The 16,565-nt window shown below is 45.0% G+C and overlaps 1 protein-coding gene across 4 annotated transcripts in view; it reads left to right on the top strand.

The window, feature by feature from the left end:
* Positions 1 to 14,693, top strand: part of sema3b (sema domain, immunoglobulin domain (Ig), short basic domain, secreted, (semaphorin) 3B) — a 60,601-nt gene extending 45,908 nt beyond the window's left edge. For all 4 annotated transcript variants that reach the window (XM_079741291.1, XM_079741292.1, XM_079741289.1 and 1 more), the window contains exons 5-18: positions 919 to 1,038; positions 1,204 to 1,297; positions 1,731 to 1,850; positions 2,184 to 2,326; positions 2,911 to 3,025; positions 4,271 to 4,340; positions 5,207 to 5,351; positions 7,105 to 7,324; positions 8,324 to 8,415; positions 8,566 to 8,607; positions 8,825 to 8,982; positions 9,485 to 9,540; positions 10,585 to 10,724; positions 10,852 to 14,693. In XM_079741291.1, the coding sequence (XP_079597417.1) occupies positions 919 to 1,038; positions 1,204 to 1,297; positions 1,731 to 1,850; positions 2,184 to 2,326; positions 2,911 to 3,025; positions 4,271 to 4,340; positions 5,207 to 5,351; positions 7,105 to 7,324; positions 8,324 to 8,415; positions 8,566 to 8,607; positions 8,825 to 8,982; positions 9,485 to 9,540; positions 10,585 to 10,724; positions 10,852 to 11,358 (2,022 nt within the window). In that variant the 3' untranslated portion in view covers positions 11,359 to 14,693. The remainder of the gene's footprint in view (positions 1 to 918; positions 1,039 to 1,203; positions 1,298 to 1,730; positions 1,851 to 2,183; positions 2,327 to 2,910; positions 3,026 to 4,270; positions 4,341 to 5,206; positions 5,352 to 7,104; positions 7,325 to 8,323; positions 8,416 to 8,565; positions 8,608 to 8,824; positions 8,983 to 9,484; positions 9,541 to 10,584; positions 10,725 to 10,851) is intronic.
* Positions 14,694 to 16,565: the final 1,872 nt, after the last annotated feature.

Here is a 16,565-nt window from a genome sequence, read left to right as displayed (position 1 = left end):
GCACTTTTCATTATTTGTAAAAGAAGCACTATAAACAGTTTCAAAAAAGTAGCAGTTGTCATTTAATTAGCATTAATATTAGTAGATTGCATATTTCTATTCAGCATACATATGTGTCATACACTACGTCTGGTAAAAAAAAAACTTCTAAAACTGAGCAGAGTCCTGCATCCTGGACCCTGTGTACACACACACACACACACATACACACACCGGGTACATGCGTGTGTGTGAGAACTGATCTCTCTGCTGGTGGCTCCAGAGTGTCTCTGATGCTGTCACAACAATCCAGCGAGCGCAGCAGAGGAGGCGAGCCTACCGTGTTGTCATAGGCAGGCTGGCAGAGATGAGCGATGCCAGGAATGTACTTCATTAAACAGAGAGGCAGACAGGGATGGAGAGGGGGAGGGAGAGGGGGAGAGGTGGGGAGGGGGCGAGGGGGAGATGGGGAGAGAATGGGAGAGGGGGAGGGAGAGGGGGAGAGGTGGGGAGGGGGCAAGGGGGAGATGGGGAGAGAATGGGAGAGGGGGAGAGATGGGGAGAGGTGGGGAGGGGGCGAGGGAGAGGTGGGGAGAGAATGGGAGAGGGGGAGAGATGGGGAGAGAATGGGAGAGGGGGAGGGAGAGGTGGGGAGGGGGAGAGGGGCAGAGATGGGGAGAGGGGGAGAGGGAGAGAGATGGGGAGAGGAATAGATGGGGAGAGGGAGAGATAGATAGAGCAGAGTGGCAAGTGAGTGTCTTAAATGGACAGATTATTAAATGAAACCCTGTCGACCTTAAAAAATGAATAATAAGCTTCTATACAAAAGGAGAAAAACAGAAGCAGACATTATAAAAAGGGCTTGGTCAGACTTCAATGAAATGGCTAAACATGAGTTTTGATATTGTTTTTAATTGTGTGTTTGTGTTTGTCTCCCAGGTTGATTGTGTGAACTACGTGAAGATCCTGCACCACTACAACCGCACCCACCTGTTCGCCTGCGGGACGGGGGCCTTCCACCCCACCTGCGCCTTCGTGGAGGTGGGACAGAAGTTTGAGGTATGGACAGACATAAACACACACACACACACATACACACATGCACCCACACGCACACGAATAAACAAACATAACAAAGCTTTAGGGACAAACTTCAACATCAAGGGCACAGTGTCATTTTACATGCACACACACACTCACGACCCGCTCTCCCGTGTGTCCTAGGACGGGGTGTTCAGGATCGACCCCACCAAGGTGGAGGACGGGAAAGGGAGGAGTCCCTACGACCCCCGTCACACCGCCGCCTCCGTCCTGATCGGTAAGGCTCCACCCAGGGACCAGTCCAAGTGCCTCGTCGGGATACACTGTACCTGCTGGAGGGCTTTCACATCAGAGTGCACCGTGGGATTATTTGGTCGGCGATACTTTGAGAGGACTCAAGACAGTTTTAGCAATGAAAGACTGTAAATCCACGTAAATGTACTGTGATCTAGGCTACTCATTGTTTTGTTTGCAATGTCTCATATGAGGAACACAGTGGTAGTTTCAAACACAACAATGTTTCCCCATAATGACCAATCATTGAACTATTAATAAATAGACAAATTACCAAAAAAACATTACTAACTCGCAATGACCACCTCCATTTTGCATTGGAATGTTAGTAGAGGAAGTCGTTTTTTGGGTTATTTATATTGAGAGCAAGATGCCAATCCACCATCATGAGCGCCGCCTTCTTTCCCGTCTCCCAGGCGATGAGTTGTATGCGGGCGTGGCCACCGACCTGATGGGGCGGGACTTCACCATCTTTAGGAGTTTGGGGAAACGGCCGTCTATTCGCACGGAGCAGCATGACTCACGCTGGCTCAATGGTATGTGTGAGAGTGAGGGAGTGAGTGAGTGAGGGACTTTGTGTGTGCGTATGCATGCATGTATGTATCTACTATGTGTGCCTGGGTAGAGTAGTCTAATGGATAATCTGCGGTTTGAAGCTATACTTGTACACACAGTATACAAGTATAGGCCTCACTTTGGTATAAATAAAAATCAACAATTCAAAAGTTTACTTTAGTCTGTCTCAGCGGTTGCCTTTACCAGTATTTGAATGCAAGGAATGTATAATATACATGTCAATCCTTGTCAGGTGACGTATGGGTGACCTCCTCTCCTGTCTCCTCTCTCCTCTCTCCTCTCCTTCACCACAGAGCCAAAGTTCGTGGGGTCCTTCTGGGTGCCTGAAAGCGAGAACCCGGACGATGACAAGATCTTCTTCTTCTTCCGGGAGACGGCGGTGGAGGCGCAGGGCCTGGGCAAGTCCAGCTACTCCCGCATCGGACAGCTGTGCAGGGTGAGAGGGGGTTTCTACACGCGCTACACTCATACCTAGAGCATCTGCTATCCGCATCTGCCTGACTCGCAGAGCTACCATGCACTCTGTACAGCGGGGGTTGTTTTAAAGCTTGTGTAGGCGATTTATTGCGATTTCTGTGTCATAGTACTTTAGATTATCTTCACATCCCGACAGTGTTTAATAAATCAATTGTACTGATAAAAACATGAAATAATACTCTGGTGTCTGTGGCGGTCGCAGGCCGGTAATATGATCGTCAAATCTTTTGTTTTTGGAGGCTTTGGAGGGAGGCATTAAGGCAGAGGTGGAATTTTATCGCTTGGATACTTTCAAAATGTAGCTTACACTGCCTGGTTTCTCCAATTTGCCTACCCTAGCTTTAAGAAAATCCAATTGTGACTGTATGCTTTGATTTTTCTCGGCCTCATGTGTCAGCGACGCTTTGAATACATGCTGTTTGCAATAACGTTTAATTAGTTCATGTTGCATTAATTTGAACGTATTCGCGTGGGAGCAATACAACAGTAATGCTTCATTGTCGGCTTCATGGTGTTTCATGTTTTCATGTAATTTGTTCCCAGAACGACATGGGCGGCCAGCGCAGTCTGGTGAACAAGTGGACCACCTTCCTGAAGACCCGGCTCATCTGCTCAGTCCCCGGAGCCGACGGCAGCGACACCTACTTCGATGAATTGCGTAAGTTTTGCTCCTTAATTACATTAAAGAGGAGATGGGCGGAGAGGAGGAGGGGAGGAAGAGGGGAGGGGAGGAGGAGAGGGGATGAGAGGAGGAGGAAGAGAGGGGAGGAGAAGGGAGGAGAGGAGGGGGAGGGCAGGGTGAGGAGAGGAGGAGGAGAGGAAGAGGAAAGGGGAGGAAATGGGAGGAGAGGAGGAGAGGGGAGGAGGAGGGGAGGAGAAGGGGAGGGGAGGACATTAGAGAAGAATAAAATGTAAATTGTTATACTAGAACATTTTCATAAATGACACAAACTTGTTTCCTCAAGATTTTGAATCTTTTTATTGGTACATGTTTAGAAAAGGATAAAGATTCTTCAATACAACATTGGGAACATTAGCCTTACATTGTGGAAGATAACATAAGAGAAGAGCCATTCATTCCCAAAAGGACGGGCCCCAAAATGTCTTCCTGCTTGTGTAAGTCATGTCCGGTAACAGATCTCCTAATAAGGCCAGCAGGGAGCGTATCTAAACTGATATTAAGTGATGGAACGTCTCCAGCCGCTACATATGTTGACCTTAGCGTGGGAATGCATCGCCCTCTTTCTGCGGTGAGAAAATCTATATTTTTCCACAGTAAGAGAAACCTTCTGTAAGTATTTAGGTTGGTGTAACTTTCCGTCTCAGAGAGTAAGAGGATACACCAAAGTCTGAGATATCCATTCTTCCTACGATAGCAGCGTAATGCATTCATTACTCAAATTTAGTGAACGATAAATAAAGCGATATATCTTCAAAGTGATGAATACAGTCTAAGGTCCAGTAGATCTACCGATGAATCATCCATCAATTAAACAAACAAATACGCAGGGGGGGTTGGAATTGTGTCCTATTGAAAGTACTTTTTATAATGACTACTACTTTTGCTGCTAGGAGTTAGCAATAAAAGCACATTGATAGAATGGTAGCCATAATCGCCTGGTCTCTAGTAACATTTTCATGAATCATTTTATTGCTGCGCCAGGTCTACCTCCTTGTCCATTTCCATCAGTGCGTTCCAATTACGTTTAATCCGTCTAATTGCGTAAACTTGAGTCGAGGTCATTACGCTGTCGGCTACACTGCCTGTAGTCCTGTAGGTCAGTCTGCTGTGACCTCCTGGTTATCAGAGACATGGCCTCAGGGGTGTGTTTATCTTGCTGCCGACCTTTGACCCGAGAGTGGTCACCTCTGACCTCTGTGCATGTGTGTGTGTGTGTTCCAGGTGATGTGTTTCTGTTGCAGACGCGAGACAGGAAGAATCCTTTGGTCTACACGGTCTTCTCTACTTCCAGGTCAGAGAGAGGGTGGGATGGGGGGGGGGGGGGGGGGGGGGGGGGGGGGGGGGGAGCAGGGGGGCGTCTGAAAGTTTCAGGTTTTTCTTTGTTCCAGCCCATTATCTGGTCCTTTGTTTGCATGTACAGACATGCAAAAGTGTGACAACACAAGTAGAGAGAAGCTGATGATTAATTAGCTTCAATGTTTGGTTGTTTTTATTGCAACACAATTTCAGTGTAATGTTCAAAATACCCCACAAGGTAGAATTTGCTTGAGATTTTTACTTCTCCGCTACATCTGTTGCTGCACAAAAATACAGAGTACAGACACACAGCCTAATCCAAACTGCACATTGAAGGCAACACGACGGTTGTAATGACTGTAAATTGACTTGCTGGCCAGAGCATATCGAGGGATCTTTGAAAGTATTGGGCATATAATCTCGTAAATCCATTGTACAAGAAAAGGCTTGCAGGGAAGTAGGCTGGCAGAAGCCAAACTAGCGGACCCACAATATGAGTCAGACCAATAATATTGTCTCACAACAGTAGTCAGTGTACCATAAATGCTTTGGTAGAATCATGGTCATCTTAAGTTACTGTGTGGCCTAAAAATGGTGTTTTACTGGTTTACTATGGCTATAAAAGAGTCCCCATCCATCCCATAGTGTTGTGAACAAATGTGTATATGCATATTTGTGTGCGTGTATGTGTGTGTGTGTGTGTGTGTGGATGAAAGAGAGAGACAGGGTGTGAGAGGTAGATGCAGGGATGAGACGGCCAAATTCCGGTTGACTCTGTGAACGCGGGGATCATGATTTGAGTGAAAGGGAATGTAATATGTGTTACATTGACCCCGCCCCCCCTGCTCTCTCCGCCAGCAGCAGTGTATTCAAAGGCTCGGCGGTGTGTATCTACACCATGAACGACATCCGGAGGGCTTTCCTGGGCCCCTTCGCTCACAAAGAGGGGCCTAACTACCAGTGGGTCCCATTCCAGGGCAAGGTCCCCTACCCGCGCCCCGGCATGGTATGTTGCCCCGCTTTCATGTGCCGTGACAGGGGGACAACGATGGAATAGAGCAGAGGGTATTGCATCGGTTCAGCGGGACATTGTGACGCTGACACGGCAAAATAAACGTATTTAAGTTATCGTTGCCAAAGTCAATCCAAATTAACATCATCATTTTTTTGGTCGTTTTTTTTTTGTATCGTCGAAAAATGATACAGCCTATCCATTAATTATTTTTTAAATCCCCAAATGCGGAATCGTTCTTGGGGCGTGGTATGTGTTGCAGTATTAATTGATCAAATCTGAGATATGGCATGTTTTTATACATAAGCCTTGTAACCCTTTGCTCCTACACCATAGAGCTGCAGGGCTCTTGTGTGGCGTCATTTCAGTAAAAATCCTCCAGACAATCCCTCCCAATCCCTGTAATGTTTGGTCTCAGGTAATTTGGAAGCACATGCTTGCAGCGTCAGCAAGATTTGGGTTTGAGACTTGGTTTTCTTCTTGTCCTGGCAGACGGAGCCCCGGTGTTGTCCCTTAAAGCAGTCCAACCAAAGTGAACCCAGTGATCATAGAGCTAAAGAGCTAGAGAGCAGCAGTAATAGCTAACAGTGTGAATGCCACACTTTGCCAGGCTTTTCCAAGTTGAATGATACTTATGGGGTCCAAATTACAAATGATTCTTGTAGCATAATTATGGGGGCAAAACAAAATGAAAACTCACTTTAGGAGTCTTTCAGAGGGACAAGTTACCTATCATTGTTGACTTACAAAGAACTGAAACAAATGTAACTAACAAAGAACTGGAAGGTTAACTCTAACCCTAACTAGTAGTATCATCCTCAGAAAGAAATAACTAAACAAGTAAATCTCCCACTTGCAACATTTGGCCCAACCTAGTAGTAGCATTACATTATACTGTATGTCTGGCCAATATAAATGGATTATGTGGGATTTGGGCAATACTTTGAATGGCTAGTCAGCTGTGCTAATCGTATTAGAACTATAATATGGTGGGCGCCCTCATTCCTGAAGTGCCAGTGCAGCCTAATGCGGCACTTACATGTGTGTTTCTTACAATCGTTTAAGTGGTCCTTTATTATTACAGTTTAAGTCAAAGCCACACACATATACATATACCCATACACACACACACAAACACACACACACACATGCATGTGCATACACACACACATAAAATCACACAACTTCTTATAGGGTCATCTGGGGACCTTTCACCATCTTCAGATTTCAAGCCCTCAGATGTTCACACAAAGGAACTTGTGGATGGAACAGGAAATAGACACACCTTAAGGAGGGATAAAAAAACAGGGATTATCCTCTGCTGAATTGCAGGGTTTTTGCCTAAGAAGCTGAGTGGGCAGACATCGGTGAGCCAATGAAAACCAGCATTACCCAAGTGTTTAGTATTACTGAGTTGGCTAAGAAATGCAACAGATCTCGTCAGACAGCAGTGTGAACAGTAGAACAGTTACAAGCCCGTCCACAATGGCTCCGTTCAGCTACGTTGAGCCTTTTACGCGCATTAAAATCAATTCAGAGGTAAAGAGAAAAAACGAGGCAAAAGGTATGACTCTTGAAAAGAAAATAATAACATGGCAGCTAGGAAGGAAAAAGGTCAACAATTATTCAAAACGAATGAATAGTCAGCAGCATAACGACGTCTTCTCCGTCCAACTTTCCAGAGACCTTAGCATACATAAGCTCCCTTAATGAACTCTCCTTCCCCTCCCCCCCCCCCCCCCACCAGTGTCCCAGCAAGACGTTCGGCAGCTTCGACTCCACCAAGGGTTTCCCTGACGACGTGATCCAGTTTGCGCGGCACCACCCGCTCATGTTCAACCCGGTGTACCCGCTGAACCGCCGGCCCGTGTTCCTCCGCACCAACGTGGAGTACGGCTTCACCCAGGTGGCCGTGGACCGGGTCAACGCCGCCGACGGCCAGTACGACGTCATGTTCATCGGCACCGGTACGCACAACGCAGGCGCACCGAACGCAATGCTGTGCCCAGAATAGAATAGAATAGACCTTTATGCCACTGTCAGGGTGCGATTTGTCAAAGAACCGGAGGGGGGGGGGGGGGGATGTTTTTCTTTTTCTTTTTTTTTTCATGAAAAAATAGGCAATCAACAGGCCTAATTATTTTTTTAAGAACAGTTGAACATTCATCTTTAATGCAAACTAAATACATTACATTTTCCAAAAAAAATCTAATAAAAAAAAACAGGGGGAATGATGATTCCCCCCCCCCCCCAACCAATCGCACACCCTGGTTATTGTGCAGTAGATCCATGCAATGAAATTTGCTTATGCATCCTCTAACACAATGCTCTTATAAACACTCACACAATAAATAGTATAAATTAAAATACTGAATAAAATACTGTATGAAAGAAACATTTTAAGAAAGCATTGTCAAGGCAACGTTGAGTCCCATGTGTTGAGAGTCCTTTTAAGATGCAACTTTGAAAGCTAGGGGGGGCAGTGGTAGGGCATGGCTGTTCAGTTCTGTAATGGCCCTAGGGATAAAGTTTATTTATCGTGGCGTGAAGAACCTGCTGTGTGCAGGAGTTAAGAATTTAATGTATCAGGGATGTTGAAATATGTTTGAAGATGTTGTAGTCACCCGAATGGATGGTTGATGATGAGTTGCACGGGCGAGATTGTTTGGTCTGGGTGTCACCAGTGTTTGAAAGTCTGAGGATGAGAAGAAGTGGTGTCCCGAAATTCCACCCCTAGTGGTGGGTTTTAACACAACACTATTTGAGGGATGTCCTAATGAGCAATATATAAGGGTGTAGTTGTGTAAGCATCAAACTGAAGTGTAAATGAAACACAAAATTTTTTTTTTATCATAGAAAAAGAAACAACCATAATTTCTTTCAAATTCACTGTAACATACAACTGATGTAGTATCTATCATAAAAAATGTAAAATCGATCGACCAATCATCTTGTCCTGTTTGCAGACAAGGGGACGGTTCTGAAGGTAATCAGTGTTCCCAAGGAGCGCTGGAACAACATGGAGGACCTGCTTCTGGAGGAGCTGGAGGTCTTCAAGGTACAGCCGCTGGACACCACTGTTCTAATATCCCATGATATTACCACATGATACGACCCAACGCACATGATACACCCCGCAACTTTGCCCCTTCTATGTATAACATCGACACTTCATAACAACAGCCGTTTGATTCTCTCCCCCTCTCAGGATGCCTCATCCATCATCAACATGCAGATCTCCTCCAAACGGGTATGTCTATAATTCAATATAAGAATAAATAATAAATTTACAATCTTGAATAAATAATACTAAAAGAATAATAATAGATATAGCTCAATCAACACCTCCTTATCCATTGAATCAATCAATGCAGGAAAATTAACTATAACCCCATGAATACTTCACACCTGACCAGCGTCCCTTCCACATGTCGCCTGATGGCCGCTGGCCTCTGTTTGTCCAACAGCAACAGCTGTACGTGGGCTCGGACACGGCCATCGCCCAGGTGCCCCTCCACCGCTGCAGTGTGTACGGGAAGGCGTGCGCCGAGTGCTGCCTGGCCCGAGACCCCTACTGCGCCTGGGACGGCACCTCCTGCACGCGCTACCTGCCCAACACCAAGAGGTGAGGCTCTGGATAGGCCCATAAGAGACGCATGTGCGTTGTGTTGTCCATTGGTTATACTATAGCAGAGTTATGCTCCGGTCACATCCCCAGAGATTTATTTTCATCACTCGAACGGAGTGAGAGATATATTAACAGATCAACCTGAAGTGATGAATACAGTTTAACTTCCCGTAGATCTAGCAATGAGGAAAGGATTGAGGAAAGGTTATATTTACTCAATCCAATGATGATCCGTATTTTTATGCATTCGGAAAATAAGTTAAATATTCAGATTATTAATAAATAGAACAGAGGGAGGCTTACACAACCCATTTGCTAAGCTAGACCGCTTTGTTTAAAGAATGAGATCAGAGATGTGAAATGACTCGGAGGAAGAGATACAGCAAAGGGTTTCTGTTCCCCGACCCCAGTACGACCCTACTGACTCTCTCTGGTCTAGACATTGATGAAGTGATGTCAGCACGACATCATGATGATAAACCATGTTTATTTCTTTCAGGCGTTTCCGCCGGCAGGACGTGAGGAACGGAGACCCCAACACTCTGTGTTCTGGAGGTTAGAGCTGCTGTTGAATAGCCCAAACCTTGAACCTCAGCGACCCTGAACCTCAGAGACGCTGGACCCCTAGTACCCCCGGTCACCTCTGACCGTCCCGGCCCACAATAGCAGCTTTCTTTGCCTAATGGTTGCTTGGGCACAGAACCGCAAGAAGCTAATCACTCGATTGGGAATGAATTGGGGACTTATCGGATTATAGCCTGTGGCATCTGAGCCAGCCTATGTGAAACTGGTAAAGGTCACAGAAACGATCTAAGTGAGGGGAGTGAGAGAAAAACGTTTGGGGTCAACCATTGCTGTTGTGTGGTATTGGTCACATATATTTGTTTGCAAAAACGCCTATAATAGAAATAAAGTGCATGAAATATAAACATTAACCAAATGCCCTCCTCTTAGAAAGCACAGGGCACAGTGGCCTGTCTGAACATTCATCATAGTTTGAGCAAGTATAATAATTATTATTGATTATTATTTCTCACTAATGTCCATGGTGGAGATTCATGGCACAGAATGTATGTAACCTCGTTATTGCCGCACTTCATCAATGATGGACTGTGTCTCAGACCGGCCGCGGCCTCTTCCTCGGGTCATGTGAGGTCGCAAACAGAAAGCCAATGGCTTCTTGTGTCTTGTTTGGCGCTAGCTGTGGAAGCATGTTGAACTCCCACTCGCTATAGCTGAATACGACTTAATCTACCCAAACTATGAATGAATATAACTGAACCTACACAAGCTGAACTCCATTCTGAATTTGAAAGACCAGTGTTTATCAGCACTCTTCAATGAAGGTGGGCCAGAGGTGAAAAATTGAAAGAAAAGGGTACTAGTTGAAGTTAAAATGGGAAATAGCCCATTGACAATGGCTAAATCATCAATGCCCTTCGAAACAAAACACGATTCAAAGGTCACACTCATTACCCTTAAATCTTAAAATAACCTTTTCCTGTTCTATTCTATTCAGATCTACTCTCAATGTCCCTCTGTGATACATGAGTGTGTTCATATGACAGGTGTGTTTTTTCGCTGCCCCCTTCGCTGCAGACCACCACAAGCATCGCGTGATCGAGCGGAAACTGTACGGAGTGGAGAGCAGCAGCACATTCCTGGAGTGTATTCCCAAATCCCTGCAGGCAAGAGTCACCTGGACCTTCCAGAAGAACCCACAGCAGACTCGGGAAGAGGTGAGAAGAGATGGGAGGGGGCTGGGAAGAGGCTTTATAAGACATAGCTGGACCGTTCCGCTGAGATTTCTCTCAGTGTGTTATCATCATGTCTTCGTGTTTGAATGTATTTGTCCTGTTTCCTCAGGTGCGTCTGGACGACCGGGTCCTCCAGACGGACAGGGGCCTTCTGATTCGCCGGGTCTTGAAGAGAGACGTTGGCGTCTACCAATGCCACGCCATGGAGCACGGCTTCACTCAAACCCTGCTGGGCATCACGCTAGAAGTGGTCCCCTCCAGCTCCTCTTCCACCTCCATCTCCAACCTGCCCTCCGACTCCCCCGTCCGATTGGAGCCCCGCAGCGGGGGTGGGCCCTCGTCCACCAATCAAAAGCTGTGGTACCGGGACTTCATGCAGCTGGTGGACCACCCCAACCTGAGCACCGTTGACCAGATATGCGAGCAAGTTTGGGCACGCAAGGCGGCAAGCGACCTATCAGAGAAGGCCGCGGCCAAACAAGTCCTGCCCGTTGCCCCGGTCAACAGGCCGCCCAACAAGAAGTGGAAACACCTCCAGGATATCAGGAAGGGGAGGAACCGGCGAACACACGACGGGAAGCAGAACCCGCGGGCCCCGCGCAGCGCCGGGGAATAACCGGGAAGGAGAGACGGTCCATGACGGAGAGAGAGAGAGAGAGAGAGAGAGAGACCACGGTTTAGCAGGAGGAAGATACAAACGAAAACAAAATGTTAGAAAGACATGGAAAGAGACCAAATCATCATGGATGGGTCGAAATACACCTGCACATGCACAGTACACACACACACACACACACACACACACATGCACAAACAACAAACACACATTGGCACGCATATTTACGTGCACATACATACAAAGACCGTCTTGTATATTTAGCTATGGATGTCCCCTAACTATGTGGTACCCTCCCCTCAGCCCCGCCCAGCCACCAACTCCTCTACCAGACAAACTCTCGCACCTCTGGCCAATCATGCATGCATCCCCACACACACACACAGACACATTGCCCCTGGTTCTGCATGTGGCTCGCTCGGTGAATATGACTCAGTAAGCTGTAAAACATAGGAGGACACCCATCCTCCTCAACTCTTTCTCTAGGGACACATTTTGTTACAGACACTCGCTCCCCCCCAGCCCCACCCCTCCAGTCGCTTTGCTGTGGAGAACGTTTCTCAGGAAAACGTTCTAACAAATCTAACACGCTGGGGAAAACTTTGTCTTTTGCTCTTTTTTCTTTTTCCTCTGACCCACCACTGCATCCTGCGGAAAATATGACCCCCCAAAACACTCCCATGGACACACTGCTCAGCCGCAGGGTGGGGTCTGTTGGAACCACAGTGGAAACGGGCCGAACCCGGTGGACCAGCCAGGCACCAGCGGCAGCGGTTCTGGAGTATGAAACGAGCTAGCACTCCAAACACTAAAACACTCATGGGATGTACTGGAAAAGGATCGGATCAGAGATCGCAGCTTGTCGCCAGCTCACGCACACATATAAAAAATGCAAACATGTGGCAAATGAGCATCTTGCGCAGACCCTGCTGCAAGTTGCGAGTGTTTCTTCATGCGACGGATATTCTAGTGAACTGAAACCAAAACAACAGAACGGCTTTCCATTTTCCACTCGGGTGGGAGAGGGTTTTGGCCCATGCGATGGCACTAATGAGGGCTGTTTCTGCTCTATTCGTCTACATCCCGAGCAGTTGAAGAAGAAAGTCATACAGAAAGTCAATCGGAATTGCACGAGTCAGAACAGATGTTTTCCAATGGCAATAACATTTTGATAGCACACCAACAAAAACACAAAGAAATCACTTCTAGTCCTATCACACCTATAAACGATCCACCTGTGCTGCTCACATTTGACCATTGACAATAGAATGCATATTCATTTCACATTGTATGGGGACAAAATCTCTGAAAAAAAAAACAAGCAGGAGCCAATAACTATTTACAAAAAAGACACTCGTTCTTACTAGAAGTCTTAAAAGTCGTAGCTATAATCGGCGGCCCACAGCCCTATGTTATACCTCCCATCCCACATGTGAGGAGGACATGAGACTCCCTCTAAGCGTTAGCAAGACAAGGAGCAGGAGGAGGAGAGGAGTGTGTGAGGACAGATTGGGGGGTGGGGGGGATGATGGCTTGACGAGACCCTTCTCTTCTCCGCGAATCCTAGAACACTTCCTTCTTAGTATGACAACCCATGTTTATGGGCCAATGGTATATATTAGCATGATATTTATGAGTGAACCTATTATTTGTATTTCAAACTGTACTTCTACTTTTTTCCACTGTTGTTGCATATGTTTGTTTTTTGTGATCTATGAATATATATATGCAAAAATGTTATAGATGACTGTGACTCTAACACAGGGACATAAACACCGGAAACTAATTTGCCATACGGTACTAAATAGACAAGTGAACTTCATCGTTCATCAGCCGGTACTAAAATGCACAGAAATCTGTTCTTTGTTGCCACTAACACTTTTTTTCTCACCGTTTTGCTGCAATATACATCTGTGTACTCTTCACACATGTAACAACACTTCTATCTTTTTTTTTTTACAGCATTTAAGTCATTTTTTAGTCGAGGACTGTAATCTTTTGCTGCTCAAGTCTTCCGATTGGACAATGAGGACAATAACGACCTTCTAGTCTCTGTCTATAGTCATATGTCTTGTTGTCTGTAGCTGGTGGTAGTTTTCCTGACCAGATGAGCGGCAGAGAAAACCTTGTTGGTCCCCATGTGATAAATGAGTTGTTTATACCGCCCCCTAGTGTCCATTGTGTGCGCATACGCTCCTTGTGAGTATCCATCCGGTACATTTACATTGTATAGTCTTTGGGTATGAACGACGACAGCTGGCTTTGTGAGATAAAACCTTGCTTTTACATTTCACATTTTAAAAAGTCAATATTTTTTATGGAAAGAGGCCTAGTTTGTATGGCTCACACACAGCAGGAGTGAGCTCAACCATATATGTTAAACAACGTTAGCGACCTACAGCCAATGCAATACATATCTGCCTTACAAAACGTTCATAATCTTTTGATTTCAAATAACTTGTAAAGAGAACATAACCGTAAGGTAATGTTTTTCTGCGTTCCTGCAGAGCTGTACAAAGTGGGCCAACGAGTGGACTTTAGATGTATGGAATCATTGTTGTTGTTATTTATATTCCTTCTATCTATATACAAGTTGTAATTAACTCATTAAACTGAATTTTGAAGCTTGGTTGCGGTTTGTTTAAAGGGACGCTCAACAAGTTGACATCGTATCCAGAGATCTTTTGTTATCGGATGATGTTACAGGAGTCTCCCGTTAAACCCGCAGTGGTTCGAAGCCTTGTTAAAAAGTCGCATGGCCAATGTTGGTTGCTATGCGTATGACAATGGTGAGTTGGAGCAATAGTCTAAAGCAAGATGAGAGAAAAAGAAAGCACAATGTTGAATAGTATTAGTTATACGTATTTATGTGCAAACATAAGCTGATAGGTTGTGGTGGATTTAAAAAAAAACATTATTTTCAAGATACTTATGTATAGCTTTTCATGCCCTTCCGAAAAAGACACATCCCCCAAAGTTTTTTCTTACTACTAATAAGAAAAAACAATTCCTGAACTCCTTGTCAAATTAGAATCATTGTTCTTCACACCTGTAAGTCCTCCAATAAATATCCTGTTGTATGTCATGTGACACACCCCTGTATAAAGACTCATTAGAATGAAATAAGGTATGTTTTCCTGATTGAGTTTGTATTGTGAGTGTGCATGTGCCCTTGCGTGTGGGAGTGCATGTTAGTGTGTGTGTGTGTGTGTGTGTGGGTGGGTGCGTGCGTTCGTTTGCAAATGTCTCGGATGGATGGAGATACCCTGTAAAGAAAAAGGGTTAGGTTTGTTTCTGAAAGGCCAAAGTTGAAGGTGTGCACTGCAATACCCCCGAGGCTCTTTGTGAACCTTTGTGTCGGATTGTTTTTGATTAACACAATAAAAAAGTATCCAGTTAGTACATCCACATTCACTTCCTTTGTTCAATACACACATTTCGCCAGTAGAGGTCACTAAAGGATAGCACTTGTTTCAGGAACTTGTAGACGGTTTAAAAGCTTTAAGTACAGACTACTTTAGCTGTGTCAAGTAGGTTGTCAATTGAGATTCTGATAAGCCATAATGGTCTGATATTAAGCTAAGTGTAAAGTTGAGAAATAAAAAGATATGGTCGTAATATGGGAGTAATACGGCTATGGCTAATATGGGTATGCATTCTTATTTGTCCTTTACTTGCCTTAGGCCTATACTTACCTAAATACTGTGGGGTCAATGTGCATGTCAAGGGTTGAAAGCTATAGTTAGTACTGTGCCTATCCAGTCTTGACCACTATCTGTAATTGTTTAGAGTTTACCTCTTGCCAAATAAGACACACACACACACACACCTTGCACAAGTTAGTCAAATCGCTTGCATACTGCCGTATGAAAAACACTCACATATGTTTTTAGTACTTAAATAAATGCACACAGACATATATGAACATACAAAGGTATGAATGAATGCAGTATGTGGTCAACAGTCATAAACACATAGGAAATTAAACTCCAAATGGGAACCCATTAGTTCCCCGGTGTTTCCAAAGGCCTCGCTGTGTTTGTGTGTGTGTGTGTGTCTGTGTGTGCTTGTGCGTGTGCGTGTGTGTATGTGTGTGTGTTGAAGTTAATCAGTGATGATGCAGCCATAATTATTGGCAATTATTGTTGAGATGAATTGTGCTAACGTATTATTTTAAATAATTTAAGTGTGGGATCATTTTCCCACCTGCTGTGCACTCTTTTGAAAACACAACACTCTTTTTAGGGTCAAGGTCAAAAAGCCCCCCAAAAAGTCTAATCAAGGGGTCAAATGTTGGCCCTTAATATTTTCTTTTTACCCTTTGTGACCCAAATCATCAGCATTAGACTTGAGTATGGCACAGAGGGCTGTGTTTAACCGTGTAACCTAATATCAATAAGCCCCAGGCACACACACACACAAACACACAGGTCCACAGACGTGCGCACACACACACACACACACACATACATACACACGCACAGGCGCACACATGCACGCACACACAAACATACCCACCAACTAATGCAGAATATATAAGCAGGCGTGTTTACATTTGATTGGTCACGCTCGTACATAAGGGGAAAGCAAGAGTGCTTTTTAACGGGACTCACTTCACATCCATTGCTTTAGTAAATACAGAGTCAAAACGAGACATCTCAGGTCACATCTCTGCCCCTATCATAGAATACCCTTCATGAAGATTTAGCTTTTACCTGATTACTGCGAAACAGGATCACGAAGAAGGATCAAAGGCAGAGTGCTTGGCCGGAGGAGTCAGGCCTTTTAAGGTTATGGATGAGACCACAGCTGTGATGGGTGGGTTTCTTTCACTCGGTTTGGATGAAAACCTACACTGGAGAAAACAGAGCATATGGAAACAAATATCAAGACAGGAATGAAAAATGATTTGGCCAACAAAAAGAACTGTTGGCCGAATGGATGTATGGATAAATCGACCATAAAAAAAAATTATAACCTACAAGGAGAGGAAAATATGTGGCCCACGGCAGTGCTTTGAATACACTATTACATTTTGTGCTTAAAGTTTCACATCAAATTTTTACCCTGACATGAATGACAACTTGGCGTGCAGAACATGACATTATAGAAAGAAGGCAGTCGAATGCTCAGGCTGTTAGGGAACATGTCTGTTCTTTTATAAAGCATCATTCTACTCACATTTGGTCACTGTGATGTGATAGAGG

Source organism: Pollachius pollachius, assembly GCF_949987615.1.
Source record: "Pollachius pollachius genome assembly, chromosome: 8".
Lineage (NCBI taxonomy): Eukaryota > Metazoa > Chordata > Actinopteri > Gadiformes > Gadidae > Pollachius > Pollachius pollachius.
This window is presented reverse-complemented; position numbering and strand designations above follow the sequence as displayed.